This window comes from Prionailurus viverrinus, chromosome E1 (assembly GCF_022837055.1).
Source record: "Prionailurus viverrinus isolate Anna chromosome E1, UM_Priviv_1.0, whole genome shotgun sequence".
In the NCBI taxonomy this organism is placed as follows: Eukaryota; Metazoa; Chordata; class Mammalia; order Carnivora; family Felidae; genus Prionailurus; species Prionailurus viverrinus.
In genome coordinates, this window is record NC_062574.1 from 14,744,110 (window position 1) to 14,768,511 (window position 24,402).

Here is a 24,402-nt window from a genome sequence, read left to right on the forward strand (position 1 = left end):
GCCTTGTTTGGAAGGGAACAGTCAGTGCTCACACTCCCAGACAAACATATTGTATCACTCCATTTGTATGAAGTATCCAGAAGAGGTAAATCCACAGAGACAGAAAGCAGATTAATGGTTGCCAGGGGCCGGGGGGGAGGAAGAATGGGGAGTGACTGCTAATGGGTATGGGATTTCTCTTTGGGATGATGAAAATGTTCTAGAACTACATAGTGGTGATGTTTGCACAACACTGTGAATGTACTAAATGCCTCAGAATCATACGCTTTAAGACGGTTAAAATGGTACATTTTATGTTATGTGTACTTTACCATAAAATAAAGCAAAAGAATGAGCTTGCCGTGGTCTGGGAACAGGAAGGCTAGTGCAGCCAGTGATGGCGAGAATGGTGCAGGGTGGGGCTGGAGGGGTGGTGGGGGCCGGTCAGGAGGATGCTCTGGGTTGGTAGGGAGTTTGCATTTTGTTTGGTGCGGTGGAAAGCCACTGGGAGATTTCAGGCAGAAAAGTAACATGATAGCTCTTACTGTTTTCAAAGATCCTCGTGGCTGTGATGTGGGCTGTGGGTGGTGATGGAGCTGAGATAAAAGCAGGGAGACCAGCTAGCAAGACCACTGTGGCGGTCCAGGGGAGAGAGGATGGCGGCTTGAGATGGGGCGCCGGCAGTGGGGGTCTAGTGATGTGGACAGATTTGGGAGATGTTTCAAGACTAGAACAAACGGGACTTGATGGATTAAAGGAAAAGAGAACAGAAGAAAAGGAGGAATATGGAATGATGTTCATCCTGAGCAACCAGAAGGATGGGGTTGTCAGTTACTAGGATGGGGAAGCCTGTGTGGGAAACACCTTCAGGGCACGTCGGGTGGAGCTGCCTGTCAGATATCCACGTGGTAATGTCACCTGGGCTGGTCTGGGGTTCCGGACTGAGACGTGTATCTTGGCCTTCGTCCCCCTGGAGATTGTACTTAACACCTGGGCCTGGGTGAGCACCCCGATAGATGCTGGGATAGATGTGGACCCTTGGAAGGTCCAAGTGCTGAGTGCTGGGGAATCGGGATATGCAGAGACCAGGCAGGGGAGGGACGGCCAGCAGAACAGACCGAGAAGAGCGGCCAGCCAGGTAGGAGAAGAAAGGGCAGAGCCCTGTCTCTGACGTAAAGAGAAGACAGTGCTTCCAAAAGGGAGGGCCAGCTGTGTCCAGTGCTCTCAAGAGTGTGAGTGGATGAGGAGTGACGAAAGGGTCACTATTGGATTCAGCAATATGACCGTTGATCGGCCTGTGTGGTGCATCTGTGCTCCCGTGTTGACACTTGTTAAAGGCTGAGGACTTGAGGCGATCATGCTGTGTAGCATGCGGCATAGACTGCCCAGAACATAGGGGTTTGAGCAAGAAACCAGGTGTCACGGGGAAGTAACCGAGGGGCTTGGACCAGCCAGCAACCATTGCCAAGGGAGGCTGGGGGAGGCTGGGGGAGCCCAAAGCAGCACACAAGTGCAGTTCACCCACCAGCACATTTTAAAAGGGCCTTCCCTCGGCTGCTTTTCCCTTTTTCCTCTCAGGAGAGGTGATTCATATTTCAATATATTCCAGCTGAAAAAGGATCAGATTTTGAGCAGGTGGTAAGTCAGTACACGGAAATTTGATATATTTTGACTAATGCAGTTTGAAATTTGAAAACTGCAGACGATTTTATTCAAGATCCATTTTTATACCAACTCATTATTGGGGGGGAAAAGGCAAGATTCCAGGTTTCCGGGGGAGGACGTGTGAACCCAAGCCTGTCACCACCAAGCCCCGTTAAGCAGGCTTGACCCAGCCGGCCGGCCAGCATGCTGCCCGCTGCTGCCTCAGCCGCTAGCATTCCTGCTGGAAACGCTTTCTTTAGCAACCTCTTTCAAGTATCCCCCTGGGGTTACTAGTCCAATTTAATCTGACCTTCAGCCCCACCTCTGTCGCACCAACTCCAGCAAATCCCTGGGGCTGGCACTTAAGACAAGTTTTGTGATACAGATGATGGTATTACACAGAATTTCCACTTCCTTCCCCATCTGCCTCGTCCATTTTCCCAGCCTCATGAGTGTGAAGCACCAGGAGAGGAAATAAATAATGAAGATGGGGGCAGGAATGAAGTTATTGGCAAGGGAGCAAGCACACAGTTCATGGGAGGTAGGGGGGCTGCCTGTTGGGTGCTGGAGGGAAAGAGGGTGGCGGAGGGCCTGGGAGAGAGCAGTGGCCTCAAAAGAGAGATCTTGGTTTGAATCCCGGCTCCACCATCTTGGGCGAATGCCCACATTTTATTGAGCCTTATTTTTCTTGACTATAAAATGGGGATTTTTTAAAAAAAATTTTTTTCAACGTTTTTTATTTATTTTTGGGACAGAGAGAGACAGAGCATGAACGGGCGAGGGGCAGAGAGAGAGGGAGACACAGAATCGGAAACAGGCTCCAGGCTCCGAGCCATCAGCCCAGAGTCTGACGCGGGGCTCGAACTCATGGACCGCGAGATCGTGACCTGGCTGAAGTCGGACGCTTAACCGACTGTGCCACCCAGGCGCCCCTAAAATGGGGATATTAATACTTTTTTTTTTTTAGTTTGTTTATTTTTGAGAGGGGGAGGCAGAAAGAGAGAGGAGTACGGAGAATCCCAAGCAGGCTCCTCACTGTCAGCTCAGAGCCTGAAGCGGGTCTCAAACTCACAGACCACGAGATTGTGACCTGAGCCGAAACCAAGAGTCAGATGCTTAACCAACTGAGCCACCCAGGTGCCCCAGGTACTAATACTTTTGTAATAAGTTCTTGGGGGAACATTCAATGAATGTATGTTGTGCCCCCAGTTATGGGTGGGTCTGACCAACACAGGAGGGATTCAACACACATTCCTGACCTTTGCTTCCCCACCCCAGAGATCTCTTCTCCATATGAACCACACAGCTCTTGTCTCTTCTGAGTAGCTCAGTCTAGTTGGGAAGGCAAATGGGGAAGTGTGGGGTCCCTGAAAGTCCCCAAGGCTGATGGTCTTCTGGGTATAGGACTTAAGGCTCTGTGAGCAAAACTGTCCGGAAGGTGACTTAAGAGACTTTGGCTCAATGAATATGATTTAGGGAAAGGCTGAGAAATTCAGACAAAGCTTTATACACAAAGATGTTCACTCCAACATTATTTACTTTAACTGACCCTTAAAAGAATCAATAAGTACATTCACATGGCAATAAACCAAACGTTCCTGACAGGTATACAGTGAAGTTCCCCTCTCCCTAGTCCTTGAGCTTCTTCTTCTTTTTTTTTTTTTTAACTTTTTTTTTTTTTTGAGAGAGAGAGAGCACGTGTGTGTATGCGCACAAGTTGGGGAGGGGCAGAGAGAGGGAGACAGAGGATCCAAAGCAGGCTCGGGTGTGTGAGCACAGAGCCCAATGTGGGACTTGAACCCACGAACCGTGAGATCATAATCTGAGCCAAAATCAAGAGTCGGCTGCCTAAGCAACTGAGCCCTGCAGGTGCCCCTAGTCCCCGAGCTTCTGGTAGCCCTCCCAGGAGGCAACTAATGTTACCAATTTTGCCATGATAATTTATAACCATGAAAAATGAGAAACGCTCTAAATGTTCCACAGATAAATAAATTATGGTCTTTCCATACAGAAGGATACTCCGCAGCCCCTACAAATCATGCCTGTTACCACACCGTTCTTCTGTTACTTAAACTGTGTGTTTTGTCTGGCCTCGGGCCTTCAGCACATGCTGTTCCCTCTGCCTGGAATCCTGCTCCCCACCCCCCAGTGGAGTCCTTCTCAATCTTGAGAGTCTTCCAGCCTTCCCCCTCCCACTGACAAGGGGGGCCCCCACATTCCTCATAGCTCCTCGGACCTCTCTCTCTGTACTTCTCCTTTTGGAGTGTGATCATATGTGGATGTGGCCATTTGATGAGTATCTGTTTCAGACTGTACTCTCCTGGAGGGTGGGGTCACTCTGCCTGCTGAGCACCCTGTGGCTGCCTTAGTGTAGAGCCTCACAGAGGAAGGCACCTGGCGAGCTGCTGAATGGATGAATGATCTAAGTTAAGCAGAAAACGCAGAGAACAGAGCTCATATATAGCATGATCCCAATTTTATTGCTTTAAATAAAATTTTTATTTAAATTTTATATATCCCTACATAAATGAAGGAAGTACAGGAAGAAGGCACAGCAAGGCACTCTCGATGGTTGTCAAAGCTAATGGGGTTGTGATGATTTTTCTTCCTTTTTACTTCCCCACTTTCCACATTTTCCACAGTTGGCAAGTATTATTTTTAAATTAAAATAAATGACGAAGAGTGGCTTAAAAAAAAAAAAAGAACCTTATGGGGCACCTGGGTGGCTCAGTCGGTTGAGCATCCAACTTTGGCTCAGGCAGTGATCTCAGGGTTCGTGAGTTCAAGCCCCACATCGGTCTTGCTGCTATCAGCACAGAGCCTGCTTCGGGTCCTCTGTCCCCCTTTCTCTCTGTCCCTCCCCCACTCACACTCTGTCTATCTCAAAAAAAAAAAAAAAACATAAAAAAGAAAACCCAAAAACTTAGGATGCCTGGGTGCCTCAGTCGGTTAAGCATCCAACTTCGGCTCAGGTCACGATCTCGCAGTCTGTGAGTTCAAGCCCCGCATCGGGCTCTGTGCTGACAGCTCAGAGCCTGGAGCCTGCTTCAGATTCTATGTCTCCCTCTCTGCCCCTCCCCCACTTGTGCTCTGTCTCTCAAAAATGAATAAATGTTAAAAAAAAAAAAAACCACTTATGGGGAAAAATAGTTCCTGGGGTCCACACCAGGAAGCCTGTGCCTCCTCTACCTGGGTCAAAGCTCCCTGGCCTGGGGTTAGAGGCTGAAATGTGTAAGTGGCCAGCTGGAGGTAGGCCCCTGGAGAAAGTGCGGGACTCAAGACAGCAGGGAGGAGGCAAGTCAAGGCCTGGCACCTAGTCTTAGCTAGACTCTGCAAGGTGTCTTTTTTTTTTTCTCTATGATGTATTTCTTTTATTAAATATTAAATGCATGCATCAAAATATAGTATGTTTAAGGTATAGAGGATAAGAAAACTAACATCCCTGAGTCTACTGCTCAGATTAAGACACAGAACACCACAAATACACTTGAAGCATTCCCTGCAGGGTGTCTTAAGTGGCCGATCAGGAGGCACTCTGCAGAGGGGTCAAAAGGGAAAAGCCTGTGAGGCAAGGCCTGAAATGCCCCGTAAACTCATTTATCCTCTTAGGTATGAGGCGCCTGGGATCCTATGGCTGCTAAAACTTATTGTATATCTACATCTACCCAAAATAAAGCTGCTTCAGCTAACGAAAGCACCTGGTTTCTTTGGCTTTTGGCTAGAACTACATCAGCTAAATCATGCAATCGTTCACTTTCCAGACACATATGGATGAGTTCCATGTACCAGTCGGGCACCCCAGCAGTGCCACACCTCCAGTGCTGGAGGCAGGTGACTTTAAGACACTGGTGAGTGCCTTGAAAGGAGGCAGCACTGAGGAGGGTGGAGGGTCTAACGAGGCTTCCTGGAAGAGGTCCCGTGTGAGCCAAGTCATGTGCGTGACAGGTACACAAGTTAGACTTCTTTGGTTGCAAGCAAGAGAAATCTAGTCTGACTAAGCAAAAGAGGAACCCATTGGAAGGTGTTTTGGGGCTGTAATTGAAAACCCACCTCAAAACGGCTAAAACAAGGGGCACCTGGATAGCTCTGTGGGTTGAGCTTCTGACTTCAGCTCATGGTTCGTGAGTTAGAGCCCCACACCGGGCTCACTGCTGTCAGCGCAGAACCTGCTTTGGATCCTCTGTCTCCCTCTTTCTCTGTCCTTTCTATCTCTCTCTCAAAAATAAATAAACATTAAAATTTAAAAAATGACTAAAACAAGATTTATTATGTCTTATCAGAAGTTTGGAGGGGCTCCTGGGTTGAGCATCTGACTCTTGGTTTCTGCTCAGGTCAGATCTCACACTTCATGAGATCGAGCACCGCAGCTGTCCAGCTATGCACTGACAACGCGGAGCCTAAGCTTGGGATGTTCTCTCTCCTCTCTCTCTGCCCCTCGCCCAGCTCATGCTCTTCCTCTCTCTCAAAATAAATAAATAGACTTAAACAAAAAAATTTTTAATTAAAGAAAATGGTTGGAAATCCCAGTATTGGTTGACTCATTGACTTAAGAAAGTCATTACGATTCAGGTTCTCTCCATCTTTTTGCTCCGTAGTCTTTGGTAAACTGGTTTGGTCTTTAGGTAGTCCCCTCATGGCCAAAAGATAGTGTGTCAGCACCTGGCATTTCACCCACTCACACTCAGAGGCAGGAAAGAGAACACCCCTTCCTTGTGTCCCTTTTCAAGAGGAAAAAGACACGTACACACCCCTCCTCCCCAAATCCTTCAGTTGACTTTCTTTGTGTCTCATTGGTCAGAATGGAGTCACATGCTCCTATCTCAACCAATCACTGACAATGGAGTAGCCTAATAAAGTAGACTGCCTCCCTCCATACCCAGCTCCTCTAGAGTATATGGCTACCTGGTAGCTGAATGAAATCTGGATCCCGATAGCCAAGAAGAGGGATGTTAGGTGGACCACTGCAGAAGGAAAATGGGACCCAAAGAAGAAGCTGAACAACCCAGGTCTGGGAAGGGCAAGAACCACGGTGGCTCTGGAAGTCTTGGTGGAAAAACTACTAGGCAGTATCCTCCGGATGGACCCACCTGGGTGAAACAGCTCAAGCTGAGTCACTTGGCTTCAAGTTCAGGTTGAAATTCCTAGAAGACAGTCTAATTTGAGCCTGGCCACTTGACTGAATCCTGAATCACTTGCAGTGGGGAAGGGATGGTCTCCCAAGGGAACTTGGGGAGCTGCTTCCCCAAGAAGGCAGGGAGAGGGGAGCAGAAAGCCCCTGAGCTGAGATGAGGGGGCAGAGCGGGAATGAGAGGAGCAGAGCCAGACCATGGATGGACTTGTAAGCCATGCTCAGCTGGAGGGACCTCATATCAGTGAGGATTCTTATTTGCAAGCAACAGACATCCAGCCTTGACTCATTTAAATAAAAAGCCCATCTATTTAAAAGTAACTCACAGACTCTCCCAGAGGGTTGGGGACTCCACAGACAGGAGCAATGCCCCAAACAAAGACAGACACCTCCAGCTTGTATTTCCAATATTCCTATCATAGCCGCTGCCCCACTGGCTCTGTCATTGCCACTGCCTCTGTCCTTGTAGGTCCATGCTTCTTTGCATCGCTAACTCCCACTTCAAAGTCTGGGTTACTGGCCTTGCCCAATCTTCCAGGAAGGATGGGAAAGCGAGGACTTGACCTTTCCAGCTTCCAGAGGGAGGGAAGGACTCATCTATATAAATTGGGAGATCTCCCAAATTCAGGAAGAGGCTTAAGCAGTTGGGTGGCCAAGAGGAGTGACAGATGTCCACAACATACTATCCTGAAGGCACCTGGGTGAAGACTGCCAGCTCCTGGGAACCAGGAACTGGGTCTTTTGTCCCCAGTGCCCTCCTGGCATGCTGCCTGGCCCGTAGGAAGGGGTGGAGTGAATGTTTGCTGAACTAATGCATGGTCTGTCAGCCAGGGAGTGACGTGAGCAGACTTCATCAGAGGAGCCAATCGCCCCCAAGTCCAGCAGGAGGTGAGGGGGACTTGGGCTGAGGCCAGGGGAGCGGGCACTGGAGAGCTGTGTTTGCAAACAGCTACCTCCTCGTCCCCCACAAACCTCTCATGTGATTGGGGGAGCTTGATTTCCCACCAAATGGAATCCTGCCTCCTTCTGACTTCTTTCTCTTCAAATTCCCACCCTCCTCCCTACCTTCGCTCTCAGCTAATGACTCCCTTTTACTTCAGGGAGAAAAGAAACCTGGGAGGCTAACTCCATCATCTTGTCATTTGAACATATGGGATTCCCTCCTGTTGCGGCCTGAGAGGTAGTCCTTCAGCGCTGCTCTGGGTCTGTTGCTTTGGCCCCCTCACTCCTATTGCTTCCGTTTTTGTTCCTCTCTCTCCTCCTGAATCATGCCTACAAGCATGCAAACAGGCTCTAGTTTCTTCTGTCTTCAAAAAACAAACACCTGGGGCACCTGGGTGGCTCAGTCTGTTGAGCATCTGACTTTGGCTCAGGTCATGATCTTACGGTTTGTCGGTTCGAGCCCTGCGTCAGGCTCTGCGCTGACAGCTTTGAGTCTGCTTGGGATTCTCTCTCCCTCTCTCTCTCTCTCTGCCCCTCCCTCCCCCTCATTCAAAATAAACAATAAGTTTTAGGGGCACCTGGGTGGTTCAGTCAGCTGGGCGTCAGACTTTGGCTCAAGTCATGATCGCACCATTTGTGAGTTTGAGCCCCACGTCGGGTTCTCTGCTATCAGCACAGAGCCTGCTTCTGATTCTCTCTCCGCCCCCCCCTTTCTGTCCCCCCCCCACTCATGCTCCCCCCTCCCCCGCCAAATCAATAAACTTTAAACAACAACAACTTCCCAGGACCCCACGCCCCTCCAGGTGCTGCCCTGTTTCTCTGCCCCCTTCATAGCCAAGTTTCTGAATGAGTGGCCTCTGGGTGCTCCCTGACATCCCCACCCCACCCCAGTATTCTTCCCTATCCATCTGAGGACAGGCTGGGCCATGTGACTGACGTGAGTAGGAGTGCTATGTCCTGCTTGAAACAAAAGGCAGTAGTTGGCCATGTCCTCTGTCCCCTTTGCCACGAGACAGTCAGGGTTCTGGGCAGACGATGTGTTCTCTGCCCAGATCCCTGAGCAGAGCCCCTGCTGTCCCACCTGAGCAAGAAACCAGCCTCTGTTGTGAGCCACTGAGACCGCCCCCCCCAGGGGCCACTTGTGTCCTAACTTGTCCTGACTGACACAGTGCAGTCTCCCCATAGATTCCTCCCATTCTAGTATGCACTCTGTCCCGACCTTTCTCCCAGAAAGGAACTTTCTGGCATTACCAATCACCTCCATGTTGCCAGAGGACCGCACCTCTCTGTCCTCACATAAACCCTCACAGCCTTCCTCTCAGCAGAGGCCACCTTTCTTCTTGAAACACTCTTGGCTTCGGTCACACCGCATGCCCTGGCTTTCCTTTGACGCCACGGGCCATGCCTTCTTTACATTCTAGAACCGTGTTCCCGGAGGCCTCCATCCTGTATCTCCTCTCTTGACTCTCACAGGTGACCTCATCCATTCCCACAGATGTGAATACCATCTCTAGGCTCATGAGTCCCAAGTGTACTTCTCGCCTCTGGGCTCCAGTTGGACAGCCAGCTGCCACCAGCTGAATATCTCTGTAAGTCTCCTCAGACTTTGTGTATCCTCAATGGAGCTCCTGTTGGCCCCTACCCCTGCTTTCCCAGGCTCCTCCAGTCTCACTGTACCCTCATCCTCTGGAACCACTCACTGTCCCTCACACTGGTCCCCCGTGTGTCCGGCCAGTTCTGCATCCTAGACATTTCTCCTTCTGTCCACTGCTCTCTGACTCCATGGCCTCGCCCCCTTCAGGCCCCCCACATCTCTCACGGATGACAACCGCAGGCTTCTCTGCCCCTCCTCTGGCTCCCCTCTAATCCATGCTCCAATAACAGCCCTCCCCCCCCTCCCCGCCCAAGTTCTATCATATTGCTCCCACTTCAGGCTCTTCAGTGGCTGCTTGCCACACCCAGAATTAGATCCAAACTCTTCAACTGAAGCTTTCAAGGCCCTCCAAAGCCTGCCTGTTGCCTTTCTAACGGCATCTCCTGCCCTTCCCTTCTTCTCTCATCTATACCAAGTTTGGTCCTGTCCCAGGGCCTTTGCACCTGCTATTCCCTCTGTTCTTTGGCTCCTTCCTTTCCTTTAGGTTTCAGCTCAGGTGTCCCTGCTCAGGGAGGCTCTTCATGACCACACAAGCGAATGTCAGTCTCCTGCCCTCCCATTTGTCTCCGTCTTAACTCCCTCATTGTGTCCACAGTGTCAACTACCCTGTGTCCGTTTGGGCTTGTCTGTTTCCTTTTGCTTAATCATCTCCCAGCTAGAACGTGTAGGTTCCGTGAGGGAAAGGGCTGGATCCTACTATTGCAGCTCCAAGCACAGAGCTGTTGTCAAATGAATGAAGGAGTCAGGGGGCAGATCCAGAACAGGGTGATCCACAGCCTGGATGTGAGTTCTGAATGCCTTTCTTTCACTGGCAGCGAGGAAAGGGTGGCTGTTCCGGGAACTAGGAATGAGGGCTCCTGGAAGAGACTTCTGCGCCTGCTTTGCAAAGGCTGGGTCCCATCTCCTGTTTTGTGTCACCCAGTGCCAGGGCCTTCAGGATTTGGTAGATCCCCACCCCTACTCTCTCTCCCTCACCTCCCTTCAGTGTCCCCCAGGCAGGCAATAGACACTTGCCCCTGAGGACAGTCCCATCCCCACAGAAGTTCACCTGCCCCACCAAATACACCTAAGATACCACTCCAGTTTCGGTGAGCCTGTCTGGTGCAGGTGGGTCCACAGTTTGCTGTGGTTTGGGAGGGAAGGACGGTAGCCTCCAGGGTTTGGAGGGAGGAGGCAGGACGCAGACCCTCCTCAAAACCTCCTGGGAAAAGCTGGCTCTCAGAGGCCCTTGGCATTCAGCCTTGAGCTGCCACTGCCCAGATTCTGGGGCTCCCAAACTGAGGAGCAAATCTGAGTAACAGAGGACACATTTTATGAGCCCCAGAGGGACTTCCCGAGGTAAAGGCAGAACCCACATACCCTGGACATTCTGCACAGAGCTGCCAGCTCCAGCTGGGGAGGGATGGACTGGGAGAAAGGCCAAAGTAGAGGGGTCAAGATCCCATCCCCACCCGCTGTGTCCTGGGGACAGCCAAGGCCTGGCAGGGAACTTGAACCTGGGTCTGAACCTCGACTCAGTGTCCCATCTCACAGGTCCCTCTGCCAGGCTTCTGGGGCCCGAGAGCACCAGGGTGGGTGTGGTGAAGGCCAGAGTCCGCTGGGGGTTGGGGAGAGCATACAGTCCTCCCCCTCATGAATGCCTCCTCTACAGCTCCCCCTGGGCTACAGTTCAGGGGCACAGCCTACCCGAGTGTTTCCAACACCCAATAAAGCAGGTGCTCTGTCTCCCAGTTCCCAGACTAAGAAACTGAGGCTTTGGAAGCTTGTGACTTGTCCGAGGTGGCCCAGCTGAAATGTGTCTCGGTGGGGCTGCTCCCAAGGCCAGGCAGTACCGGGGTACCCCCCCCAGGAAGGCACCCCACATCGAGAAGGTGGCAAACACAGCAAGGCAAAGATGGGGAGCCTGGTTGCTCCAGTGAGGCCTCCTGAGAGTGCGGCAGCCCAGTTAGCGTGGCGTCCCGGCCAGGCCTGTGCAGGGGGCTAGCCACAGCAGATGGAAGCCAAGGACTGTTCCAGTAAGGGGCCGCCCGCTTCCCAGCCAGGAGTGATCCCGGAGTAAGGATGTCATGCAGCACGTCAGGAGGAGAGCGGGAGCTAAAGGCAAAGCAAGAGTGAGTGCCGAGATAAGACGGGGATATCACAGACCCGGGCCCTCTCTCTGGGCCGGAGCTCAGGGATGCTGCAGGATGAAAGGGCCCAGGCTGCCAGCCCGTTGGTGGCGTCCAGGGACAAACATGTGCTTGCATACACACATGCGCCTACGCAGATGCTGTGAACACGTGCACACCTGGCCGTGTACACACACAGGTAAACGCACAGAAGCACACATGTGCATAGGCATGCCCAGACCCATGTGCACACATGTACGCATGCTCTGTCTAGGCCCAGGCCTGCCTCCGGGGCTGCAGGCACTAGACCTGAGGTGTGGGTGTGGGTGCCTAGAGGACATTCCTGCTTCATGCCTGCCTGCTTGTCCCCTCCCCTGCCTGTGCCCAGAGATTTTTTTTTTTTTGTGGGGGGGTGGTGGTGCAATTTGGCCCTAGGTAGGGTGACTGACTTGTGCTGGTTTGTTTGGGACTTTACGGTTTTAGCACTGAAAATCCGGAGTCCTGGGCAAAGCCGCATTGATCACCTGCCCCACATGTTGGACAGGCCTGATGTGTATGTGCCCCTGTAGAGTGCTCCCCACAATCTGTCCCCTTGTGATGGCCCAGGGGGCCCTCCAGAGAAAGCCAAGGCCCAATCTACTCTTATTAGAGACCTCAGTACTAATGAGAACCACTATGTTTATTGAGCACCTACTATGAGCCAGGCCCTTGGCCTAGGGTTTTCTTCTTCTTCTTCTTCTTCTTCTTTTTTTTAATGTTTACTGATTTTTGAGAGAGAGAGAGAGGGACGGGCAGAGAGAGAGGGAGATACAGAATCCAAAGGAGCCTCCAGGCTCTGAGCTGTCAGCACAGAGTCCTACACGGGGCTTGAACTCACAGATGGTGAGATCCTGACCTGAGCGAACTCTGACGCCCAACCGACTGAGTCACCCAGGAGCCCCGTAGGGTTTTCTTCTTAAAAGAAACACATAGCAGGCTCCTGGGTGGTTCAGTTGGCTAAGCATCAGACTTTGGCTCGGGTCATGATCTCAAGGTCTGTGGGTTCAAGCCCTGTGTCGGGCTCTGTGCTGACAGCTCAGAGCCTGGAGCCTGTTTCAGATTCTGTGTCTCCCCCTCTCCCTCTCTGCCCCTCCCCTGCTCTCTCTCTGTCTCTCTCAAAAATAAATAAGTAAATTAATAAATAAACAAACATACATGAAAGAAGAAAGAAAGAAAGAAAGAAAGAAAAACATGACTGTGTTCTAGGCACCGTTTTAGGCCCTAGGGCACAGTAGGGAACATACCAGACAAAATCACTGTCAGTGGGAGGGGACAGAAAAGGAACAAGAGAAATAAATAAATGATGTACTTTATTAGAAGAGCATAAATGAGGGGCGCCTTGGTGGCTCAGTCGGTTGAGCGTCCGACTTCGGCTCAGGTCATGATCTCACGGTCCGTGAGTTCGAGCCCTGCGTCGGGCTCTGTGCTGACAGCTCAGAGCCTGGAGCCCGTTTCAGATTCTGTGTCTCCCTCTCTCTCTGACCCTCCCCTGCTCATGCTCTGTCTCTCTCTGTCTCAAAAATAAATAAACGTTAAAAAAAAAAAATTAAAAAAAAAAAAGAAGAGCATAAATGTTAAGGAGGAAAATTAAACTGAAGGAGACCATTTAAAATAGGCTGCTGGGGATGTGCCTGGGTGGCTCAGTCAGTTGAGCAATTGGCTTGATTTCACCTTGGGTGGTGATCCCAGGGTCGTGGGATCAAGCCCCATATCAGGCTCCAGGCTGAGCATGGAACCTGCTTGGGATTCTCTCTCTTCTTCTCTTTCTCTCTCTCCCTCTACCCTTCTCCCCCTCTCCCCAGCTTGTGGTGTCTCTCTCTAAAAAAATGTAAAAAATAAATAAGACAGGCTGCTAAGGAAGGCCTGACCGAGAAAGTGACTCTGTGAGAGACCCCAATGTTGGGGTGAGGGCAGGGGCCCCACGGGTATCCTGGAGCATGGGCAGTGCTCCAGAAGGAGAGAGCAGCAAAAGGCTGGAGGCAGGATGCACCCAGCACGTGAAAAGAGGGAGAAGAAAAGGCTGGGGGAGGGAGGAGAGGCTGCGGCCAGGGCCCCAGTGAGAACTAGAAGGTCTTACTGAGCACGATGGGGCCAAAGGGGTTTGATCAGAGGCGCCACGTGCTCTGACTCAGACTTCCACTGCTGTGTCAGTGGAGATGTAGGGGCAAGGGTGGGAGCCCGGGGACCACGCAGGAGACTATGGCGATGGGCCAGGCAAGAGATGATGGCGGCCCAGGCTGGGGTGGTGGCCGGGAGATGAGGGTGGGTTCTGGGTATGTCCTGAAGCTGAGCCCACAGGGCTCCCGGCAGACTGGGTATGAGGTGAGAGAGAGGAGTCGGCGTGACTCTGAGGTTCTCACCCCAGCTGCCAGAATGAAGGAGCCGCCTTCACCTGAGATGGAGAAGATGCGCGTGGAGGAGGCCTGGGGGGCTGGGGAACAGCGGCTCACCTTTGGACAGATTGCGTGGGATGGACGGAGAGATGGGGAGGCAGGTGGATTACAGGCATCTGCAGCCGGGTGGGGGAAGCCCTGCTCTGCCCAGGCTGGCTGCCTCGTCTCCGGGGCTGGGCCGGGCGGGGGCGCTATAGGAAGTGGCCTGCACTTGGGTGCGGCATGCAGGGACAGTGCCAAGTGGCCTGGGGCGCCAGTCGCTCTGTGAGCACAGCCAGCCTGGCCCGAGGCTGTTATCTGACCGGCAGAGCCATTTGGTTAGCATCGATTGGCTTAGAGAGGAGCAGCTGGCAAGGCCCGGGCAGGAGGGAGGGGATGCCTGTGCAGAGGGAGGGCAGGCTGCGGAGCCGGAAGGATGGGCCACATGGCTGACAAGTCTCTGAGGCTCAGAGAGCCCCTAGGGACCTGCCTGGGGGCCTTGGGGGGATTCCAGTCCATGGGGCTGTCCCTGCGGGGGTGTCGACAGAGGTGGCCGCTTTGGTGCCAGCAGGTTGCAGACTAAGGTCAGGGGGAGGTCTGATGAGGTCTGACTCAGGTCAGATGAGGCTGCCCTGCCTGCCCCATGCAACTTGGAGCTCCTGGATTTGAGGTCAGGGGCGTGAGGCCTGCTCTCCCACCCTCTTCACCAGCTGTGTGGCCACTTCTCTGCGGGTGCCTCATTTCCTCTGCAGTGGTGTGGTAGTATGGGGCTTCCATGTGAAGAACCTGGTGCATGTTTAGGAGTGGGTCCTCATTGGTTAGCTCCCTTCCTGGGGGGAAGCTGAGGACCCCTGCCATCCTAGACATTTCTAGACATCTGGCCTGGGACGGGAGCAGGGGTCCTGTCAGTGCTGGTTCCAATGGGGACCTCTCTGGCCTCCCCAGGCCTGGGTTTCCCCAGCCTAGCAGGGCTGGTGTTACAGCTTCTTTGGGACCTCTGGCTACTTGGGGGCTGATTGAGGGGGACTGGGGTAAGATGTGGGCACACTGCCTGTTTGCAAACCTCAGTGCCTTTGTACACACTGTGCCTTCTTCCTGTTATGCCCTTCCCACCCACCCTGCTAGGTCCAGCCCCACAGGGACATGCATAACCACATCTGGGCCTGCCGAATAGACTGGGTGAGGTGCTGACCATGCTCAGGCCACTCGCCCGCTGCCCAGCGGGTGAAGGGTTTTGGGGTTTGGAGGAAGGAGAACTTGCAAACAATAGAATCTCTACTGTGTATCCTCTATACTGGCAGGGGAGCAGAGGGCTTAGTGGAGGAGGTGGTGTAGGGGCAGCAAGGATGTTCCCTGAGCTTCTTACAGACACACACACACACACACCCCTCAGCACCTGCTCTGGGGCCCGGCACCTGGTCAGACTGCCTGGTATTGTGAGACCTCCTATCTGCTAATGAACCCAGGAGGACTCACCCCGGCTCATCCCTGGGCTCCTCCTTGCTCTATCACATTGGACATTCCAGGACTTGAGGCAAATATTGAATGGAGGAAGGAATGAATGAGGCAGAGGAGCCTCAGGTGAGCTCAGATGTGGGGGGGGGGGGGGGGGCAGGAGCTTGGGAGTCCGGGTGCATGCCCCTGGAGGATTGCTGAAGGAGGAGAGCCTGAGGAAGGGGGAGCCCAGCCTGGCTTTCTTCAGCCCCCTCAGGCAGAGCAACCCCTGCCGCACCCAGGAGGGGGCTGAGGAAGCAGATGGGAGGGGGCGCAAGGCTCCTCCTCAGAGACTTACATGGCTGCTAATTTGCAGTCTTAAAATGCACGGCAAAGGCACCGGCCTCGGTGTTAGTACATTAATCAGGCAATCAGTGGGTTGGGGCTCCCACCAGCACACGGAGGGGGCACAGGAGAAGCTGTAGCTCCTGCCTGGAAAGAAACCCAGCAGGGTGATGATCCAGACCCGGGGCTCCCGCCGGCTCAGGCAGGGGTGCCAAAGGTGGGTGAGCTTGTCTGGGAGGGCTAGTCTGGGGCCTTGGAGATGTGACCAGCTTCCGGGGTGGAGAAGCAGACTCAGCTGAGACCCACCCCAGCACCCAGTGGAAGGGGGCAGGGGTAGTGCAAGGGCAGCTTCCCAGACCTGGGTCCCTGGCATCTGGGCAGTACTGAAGGACGGAGAGCAGCTCCAAGCGTTGGCCGGGGCCCCTGCCTCCTTCTGGGACCCTCTGGGAGGAAGGGAACGGGTGGCTCCTGCCCTGGGTCCTGCATTTACCCAACACACCTGCCAAAGTGTGTTCACAAGCTGGCCGCTCTGCCCCGGCCTGGATTTTTGGGCATTTGGCTTTTCCCCGAAATGGAGATCTCCGCCTGGTTTCCCTGTACCCCAACATTCCCTGGGGCACCTAAGGAAAGGGTGTGGCTCTCCATGGGGTCCCCCAGCTTTTCTGGGGACATTTGAGAGAACCCCAGCCCAGGGGCCTCACAGAGACATAGCCACAACAGCAGGGAGAAGGGTCATCTGCCCCCATCAGGTCAGGGGGCAGGAGAACCCCCTACGACCACACAGTAATTCTGAGGATCAGAGCATCGCGAGCAGAAGCACTTTGTAAACTTCATAAGCTGCACAAATGTCGAGTGGTATTAGTGCTGAGCCTGCCACAGCTTACCCCTGCCCCCACAGTGAGTGTCCCTCTGCTGCCAGACTTCAGGAAAAGCCTCTTTCTTTGCAGTCCCACCCCCGCCCCCAGGGTCTGGTGTGGCAGTGTGTGTCCCACAACCACAGGTGCGTGGCCGTGGCCTGGTCCCTTTCAGCACAGTAAGCACTGTGATCACCCCACCGAGCGGCAGGGCAGGGGCCGCTTCCCGGGGGCAGGGTCCCTGGGAGACAGCAGCCTGGCCAGGGGTAAGGAGTGCGAGCTGAGAGTAGGGAAAGGGAGTGTCAGTCTCTGTGGAAGGTGCAGTGTGAGTTGGGCCTTCATCCCAGCCCTGGCTTTCAGTGGCTCGAGGCATCGGGCAGGCTCCCCGAGAGTCAGCTGAAGCTTGGGTCCAGGCTCCTGTCCCCCCCTGTCCACACTCTTGCTTCCCCCTGCGGGGCTGGGACCCCCCCGCCAGACCAAGGTGGGGAGTGGGGGGGCCTGGAGGTCAGACCCGAGCCTCCACGTGGGGCAGGCTAGCATAGCGATCATCTCCTACCCACGTTACAGAGAGGGAAACTGAGGCTGCGGAGGCACCAGCCTCAGGCTTAGCCTGCAGGCTGTGCAATGGTCGTGGTGACTGAAGACACTGCAGGAGCCACATGGAGCGCAGGAGCCCAGCCCAGGACGGTTCCTCACAGCTGCACTGCCACCGCCACCACTGCCACCGAGGTCATAATTGCTCTGAAATCGCAACCGAACCCAATTATGCAAAAACAAAATTATATGCGATGATTTTTATGTTGGAAACGTTTGGTGGAAGCCGGGTGATTGCAGGGGGACGGGAAGCAGCTGCCACTCTCTGGGAGCCCATAACTCCCAACAGCTGGGAACTGTCACTTATTTACGATGCCATTTCTGCCAGGAACGAGGGGGTGGTGGCTAGGCCTGCCTGAGCCTGACCATCAGACTAGGGCAGCAGCAGGGCCTCAGAGCCTGGCCCAGTGGCCCCTGTGAGGGTGGGAGTGGGGCGGGTCTGAGATCGGCCGGGAGGGTAGGTTCTTTCTACATGCTCTGGGCATCGCTGATGGCAGCGAGACTCGGCTGAGCTGCCGGCAGCCCTGACCTCTCCCCAGAGGCCTGGCTGGCCAAGCTGGAAGGGACGGGCAAGAGGCCAACCAGGCAGGGATGAGGTGGCTGCCGGGCCCTGCGGGGTGGGGCTCTACCAGCCTGGAGCCTGTCTTTCCCACGCCGGCGCGCCTGCCGGGCAGCCTGGGGCAGCTGCGACCCTGGAAAAAGGCAGGTAATGATGATCGTCCATAATGAGGCTGCTCCGATAATGAGCACGGGGCTATTATCCGACCACAGCCTGGACACATCCGAAAATAAATTATTTTAAGGATCCATTAACGAATGCCTAATTAATGCCCAATTAGAGGGAAGTTACAGAGGAAATGCTCGGGACAGTCGAGAGGCGAGGCCTGGTTTGCAGCCACAGCCTGGGAGTTTAGGTGGGGAGAGGGGAGAGGCCAGAAGGTGGACCTGATGGGGGGCAGCAGCTAGCTCCTGGTGGGGGGGGGGTGGGGGGGATGCAGAGTCTGGCCACCCTGATGCCTCCCCCAGTCCACACACACGGGTCCTCTTAGTACATCCTCACGGCGCTGAAGGGGACAACTAGTATTATTTAGAAACTGAGGCCCAGAGAGTTGTCACGTATTTGAGGATGCGGGAGGCATGGTAGATGAGACCTCTTTTGAGATGAACTTTGGTATCGTGCATGCATGCTTGCCTTGTTATTGAGAATAAATACAGAGACTCCTCAGGCCTCCGTATGTTTACTTTGCTAGACCCGGAGTCTGCCCCACTATCTGTTCATGTGGATAACAGCGAGTGAGTGACAGAGCTGGAACAGGAACCAGAGGCTGGCTTCTGTGGCCTGGGGTTGTGACCCCCACCCCCCACCCCCCGCAGGGTCGACAGAGCCTGAGGGGGCAGGACTAAGGATGGCGGGCAGCCCAGGCTGGGGAATAGAACCCCCAGTACAGGTGCAGGGCCCCAGTGTTATCTCACGTCAGGTGCGGGCCTGGCTTGGGCTTGAGCCCTGCCTTCCTCCCATCTGGAGCCTCCCCCAGGGGACTGCCGTCCCAGACTGCCGAGTTCGGCGCAGGCCAGGACAGAGCCTGGCCTGGGAGGGTGGCACACCCACCAGCCCCGCACCCCGTCTGTCCCCCGCGTCCCCCGGCCGACCCTGACCTGGCTGTGCTCTGTCTCCCCGCCAGGGTGCTGTGTGGAACTGTTGCTGCTGCTGCTAGCCGGGGAGCTGCCCCTGGGCGGCGGCTGCCCGCGGGACTGCGTGTGCTACCCGGCACCCATGACTGTCAGCTGCCAGGCGCACAACTTTGCCGCCATCCCTGAGGGCATCCCGGAGGATAGCGAACGCATCTTCCTGCAGAACAATCGCATCACCCTCCTCCAGCAGGGCCACTTCAGCCCCGCTATGGTCACCCTGTGGATCTACTCCAACAACATCACCTACATTGACCCCAACACCTTCGAGGGCTTCGTGCACCTGGAGGAGCTGGACCTTGGTGACAACCGGCAGCTGCGGACGCTGGCCCCGGAGACCTTCCAGGGCCTGGTGAAGCTCCACGCCCTCTACCTCTATAAGTGCGGGCTCAGTGCCCTGCCGGCAGGCATATTCAGTGGCCTGCACAGCCTGCAGTACCTCTACCTGCAGGACAATCACATCGAGTACCTCCAGGACGACATCTTTGTGGACCTGGTCAACCTCAGCCACCTGTTTCTCCATGGCAACAAGCTGTGGAGCCTGGGCCAGGACACCTTCCGGGGGCTGGTGAACCTGGACCGGCTCCTGCTGCACGAGAACCAGCTGCGGTGGGTCCACCACAAGGCTTTCCACGACCTCCGCAGGCTGACCACCCTCTTTCTCTTCAACAACAGTCTCTCCGAGCTGCAGGGCGACTGCTTGGCGCCCCTGGCCGCCCTGGAGTTCCTCCGCCTCAACGGGAATGCTTGGGACTGCGGCTGCCGGGCGCACTCCCTGTGGGAATGGCTGCGGAGGTTCCGCGGCTCCAGCTCTGCTGTCCCCTGTGTGTCCCCCGAGTCACGGCAAGGCCAGGACCTGAAGCTGCTGAGGGCCGAGGACTTCCGGAACTGCACGGGGCCGGCGTCCCCGCACCAGATCAAGTCACACACGCTCACCACCACCGACAGGGCCGCCCGCAAGGAACACTACCCGCCCCACGGCCCCGCCAGGGACAAGGGCCACCCGCACGGCCATCTGCCGGGCTCCCGGCCGGGCTACAGGAAGCCCGGCAAGAACTGCACCAGCCACAGGAATCGCAACCAGGTGTCCAAGGCAGGCGCTGGGAAGCAGACCCCCGAGCTGCAGGACTACGCCCCCGACTACCAGCACAAGTTCAGCTTTGACATCATGCCCACGGCGCGGCCCAAGCGGAAGGGCAAGTGTGCCCGCAGGACCCCCATCCGTGCCCCCAGCGGGGTGCAGCAGGCCTCCTCGGGCTGTGCCCTGGGAGCCTCGCTCCTGGCCTGGATACTGGGGCTGGTGGTCACTCTCCGCTGAGGACCTGCGGCCCCAGCACCCAGCACTGCCAATGTCCACCAAGGAACAGAATTTCTTTTCTTTTTTTTAACAAGCGGAGGATCTGCTGGGTTTCAGGCAAAGGCTGGTAAAGCCTTTGGCTGCTGTCTGGGCCCTGCCCGGTGGATTATAAACCCACAGTGTACAGCCCCAAGTGGGAAGGGATTAGCGCATCACACCCTGCTGTCCCGGCCAGGCCCTGCCGAGCACCCATGGACAGCACCCATCCAGCAAGGCGGTTAAAGCACGCAAAGTGAATCCTTCATTAGCAACCATGGGACGGTGCCCCACAGGAGCTGGGCTCTGTGGAATCCCGGTCGTTGGAGAGGTCTGAAGGGCCCCCCGCCACTCCTGGAGGAAGCAGGACTCAGGAGAACAGACGAGGCTCACCCAAGAGGGTGGGTCCACCAGCCACCTGGGAGCACAGGAGCAGGTGGCATTTTGGCTCTTGCCTGAGGCCACGTAGTCAGCCTGCCCTAAATCCAACCCTCAGTCCCTCCCTCGGGGGTAAGGCCTCATTCCTGACGTCTCAGGCTACCCTGGCAGACCCAGGCCTAGCTGCTGGGCTCCAAGAACCAATTACCAAAGGAAAGATCATCAGAGGCTGAAATTTAGAACTGCGTCAAGTGCAGTGAGGCTCTCACAGGAGGTGCAGTTTTATAACTACGTCCACTTATATATATACACACTCTCTACATATATATACACACAAATGCACAGGCCCCCCCCACCCCTCCCCACTCCCCTACCAGACTATATGTCTTCTCATGTTTATAAACTATACAGAAAATTATTATCTGTTGAATTAAGGATTGTATTGGTGATTTCTAGCAAGAAAAGAGTCACAGGATTTTTTGTCTAGAATCCCAACCTGGCAACAACAGTCACCGTGTAACCTGGGCTTGCCAGGGCCTAGGGCAAAGGGTCAGTGGGAGGGGTCAGGGAGAAGGGGAGGCAGCAAGAATCACTTCAGGGGACCAATCTTCTTAGATGTTCAGAGCATCACCTTGTTTTTATATGCAACACAAGTCCGGCTGCTGCCCCAGAGCATCCCATAACCCCCACCGTACTAGCTAGCTGTTGTCGTCAGGGCGAGAAGTGAGAAGCAGCTCATTGGACATCAGGGAGCCAGGCCCGGGGGCCGGGCTTGACGGAGAAGGGGAAGGAAGGGACTTTGGGTCTCTTTTGCTGACGGGCAGGAAGCATCCACAGTGTTAGCCCAACAGGCTGGACAGTGTCGTCAGCCTAGCGTTTTGCCAGCAACGGTCTGGACAGGCCAGGGAGACTCTGGGCATGAGCCCAGGCCTCCAACATGGCTCAGCTGCTGAATTTTTCCTTGAGGCTCTTTGATGGCCATCCCAGCAAGGGTCCTGTATAGGTGGCAGGAGGGAAAGCATCAGGTGGCCTTAGCAGAAGGGGGACAAGAGGGCATTTCAAGAACCATCTCAGGCACTTCTGCATTAACGGAGGCCCCATCACTCCTGGCCCTTCTGAAGATGCCCAGAGACGGGCAGAGGTTGGGGGGGGGGCCAGACTCAGGGGTCAGGAATGGGGACGTGCAGGCAGTGGAGCAGGCAAGCCCAAATAGGGGACAGCGGCTCTGGTCAAGTCTGGCCATGCTGCCGGCCAGGGCCCCTGGAGACACAATCTCCTTTGAGCTTTCCACAAACCTGAACTCCCCACCAGAGAGGATGTGTGTGAGGAACAAGAAAACACTGAATCCAATTAAGAGAGAAAAATAATAATAATAAAATTTCTCTTGGACAAGAACCCTGTTTCTCATTTCCTAACCCTGCATTCCTGAAATGGTGGCAGATCCCAGATTTTGGTGGGGTGGGCGAGGCTGGCCGGGCACAGCACGTTTGTTGGTGGGAGGAGCTGTGTGGGGCAGAGGCACACTGACTCACTGGGATGCACACGTGCACGCGCGTGCAAGCACGCACACACACACACACACACACGCTTGTTCTCTGTTCCATGGTCCTTCCCTCGCCCTCACAGACGTGACTCACTTCCTATACTCTGGCTGCGCTGGGTCAGCCCAATATCCGTGGCTCTCCCTGGAGCAGGCCGGTCCTGGATCCTTCCTGGCCTGTGCCCAAGAGCCTCACCTGCGGCACCTGAGCTGTTGACTGTTCGGGGGCTCAGGAGTGCCTGAAAGGGAGCTGCCAGTTCCCAGGGCTCACTGGGGTTTCCAGGAGGCTAGGGACCAACCCAGACGGCAGCAGACGGGGTCTGGAGGCTGTCTCTGCCTCTCTTGCTTCAGAGAAAGGAGGCAGTTCTCCAGATAAAGAGGGGAGGGCTGTGTTTTCAGGCCTGGCTGAACAAATCTTCCTCGGTCCAAAGCTGGAAACATGCACTAAAGGGAGTTCGGTGACGGCAGAACAAATCGTCCGCTCTCCGGTGGCCTGCCTGCTCTTACCCAGGCGGGTGTCAGGGTCCAGCTGTCCCTTGGAACCCGAGGATGTTGTTATTTTGTTGACTTCATTTCCAACTTTAGACAGCAAGGCCCTCAGTGGGAAAATCGAGTCCGAGCACTTTATTAATTTTTTTTTTTTAAAGACTTAGTCCTGTAATATGAAAGTGAAATGTCAGTACGAGAAATACTAATGTTTTTTAAATGATCCACTTCTGTCAAGTGCAGCACGGTCTCTGGTTGCCGATTGTTGTTAGAGGCAAGGCAGAGGGGCCCAGGACGCCAGGTATATTTTTAGCAGCTCTCTCCTCTAAGAGGTAGAAGGAATAAAAGCAGCTCTATCGTGGATGACATCACGTGTCACTCAGAGGCTCACACGCTACGCAGTTACGATGACACCATTGCCCAGAGCGCCAGAGCAAGTTGACAAGCCAAGGGCTAGACGCAGCGTCCCTCCTGGGTGGTTCAGGGAAGGGCGACGTGGGTTCTTGCCCCTGGGAATCCTGTCCTCCTCCGAGGGGCTGAGGCCACCCCTCCTTCGTTCCCCATGGGGCCAGCCCCTCCGCCGTCTTCGCTCAACACATTCCCTGCGCCCTGGGAGAGAGCCATCTCCCCTCCTCCCTCTCTCCCCTCCTGCCACACAGTCCTCCACTTTAGGGGGTGGCCTGGGAGAGGGGCTGGGTGGCCACTGGTGGTCTCAGTGGCTCTCCATAGAAGCTCTTCCCTTGACCCCAGAGCTCAGTTGGCTCCTTACCTTTCATTCAACAAGTGCTGATCAAGGACCTACATGTGCCAGCCATTGGCCTAGGGGACATTGGCTCTGGGGACATAGAAGTGGGAAGATGTGACTCTCCTATTAGGAGCACAGGATCTGGATGTGAAAACAAGTATGAGACTGGTGCCTCTGTTAGCGCCCCGAATCATGAGAAAGTCAACTGAGGACAGTCTAGGAGGACTTCAAGGAGGAGGTGACACCCCGTGGCTCTCAGAGGATGAGGAGGTGGCCAAAGAAGAGTGTGGGGAGTATTTCAGGCAGAGGGCTGGAGGGCCACAGCAGCCCCATGCTGGTTTGGGGTATCAGCAAAGAGCTGTGAGTCAAGGGCTGGAAACCCTGGGTGGGGGGGCATGGGAGGCAAGACTGGCAATGGGAAGGCTGGGGGGAATCCTACTCAGGGACTTGGATTTGCTCGGCAGTGGAGGTGTGGCCCCCTCTGCAGTCCTCCTCCCTACCCCACCCCCACCCCCCAGCGTTTCTCCAGGCACGCGGTCCCCACTCGTGGCATGCTTGCCAATGTTCCTCAACAGTGGGTTTCATCATCCCAACTTGCCTCTTCTGCTCAGCCAGATCCTTCCCTCGTGCCAGCAAGCTGGAGCGCTCCCTGGAAATCTGCCTGGGCCGGAGTCCCATTCCCAGACACCTGCTGCTTCCAAGCTCAGAAAGTATCCCGCAGCCGCTTCATCTCCCGTGCCCCCCCCTTTCCCATCCATGAGGGGCTCAGCCCTCAGCCCCTCCCTTGCTTCCAGGCGTAGCCACCCAACACCCCCGCGGCCACGTCTACCTGTGCCTGCTTTGGCTGACCGTCAGCAATCCCTAGAACCAACCCCCCCCCCAACCTCCCCCCGGACTGCATCTTCCCTTTTCTCTCCTGGTAGGTGCTGTTCATTACCAGGGAGCCAAGAATCCCATTAAGCAAATGTTAACTTGTCACCTAACTAATCACCCAGCACTCTGCCACCATGGCAAATGCAGTTCCAGAAGGCCTGCGGGCGAGTTCGAGAGGGCCGGCGGGGGTGGCCAGGAAAGCTTCTCAGAGGATGAGATGTAGGGCTGGGGGTTGGAGAGGACACATTTGCTGGGAGGGCTCCCT

At 54.9% G+C, this 24,402-nt stretch overlaps 1 protein-coding gene across 2 annotated transcripts in view; it reads left to right on the forward strand.

The window, feature by feature from the left end:
• The window catches only part of RTN4RL1 (reticulon 4 receptor like 1), a 72,362-nt gene extending 50,519 nt beyond the window's left edge, over positions 1-21,843 (forward strand). The window contains exons 1-2 of one of the 2 annotated variants that reach the window (XM_047833231.1): positions 17,676-17,799; positions 18,776-21,843. In XM_047833231.1, the coding sequence (XP_047689187.1) occupies positions 17,685-17,799; positions 18,776-20,100 (1,440 nt within the window). In that variant the 5' untranslated portion in view covers positions 17,676-17,684 and the 3' untranslated portion in view covers positions 20,101-21,843. Of the gene's footprint in view, positions 1-17,675; positions 17,800-18,775 lie in introns of those variants that run through there. The other variant, XM_047833232.1, reaches the window with a different exon arrangement.
• The last annotated feature ends 2,559 nt before the right edge of the window (positions 21,844-24,402 follow it).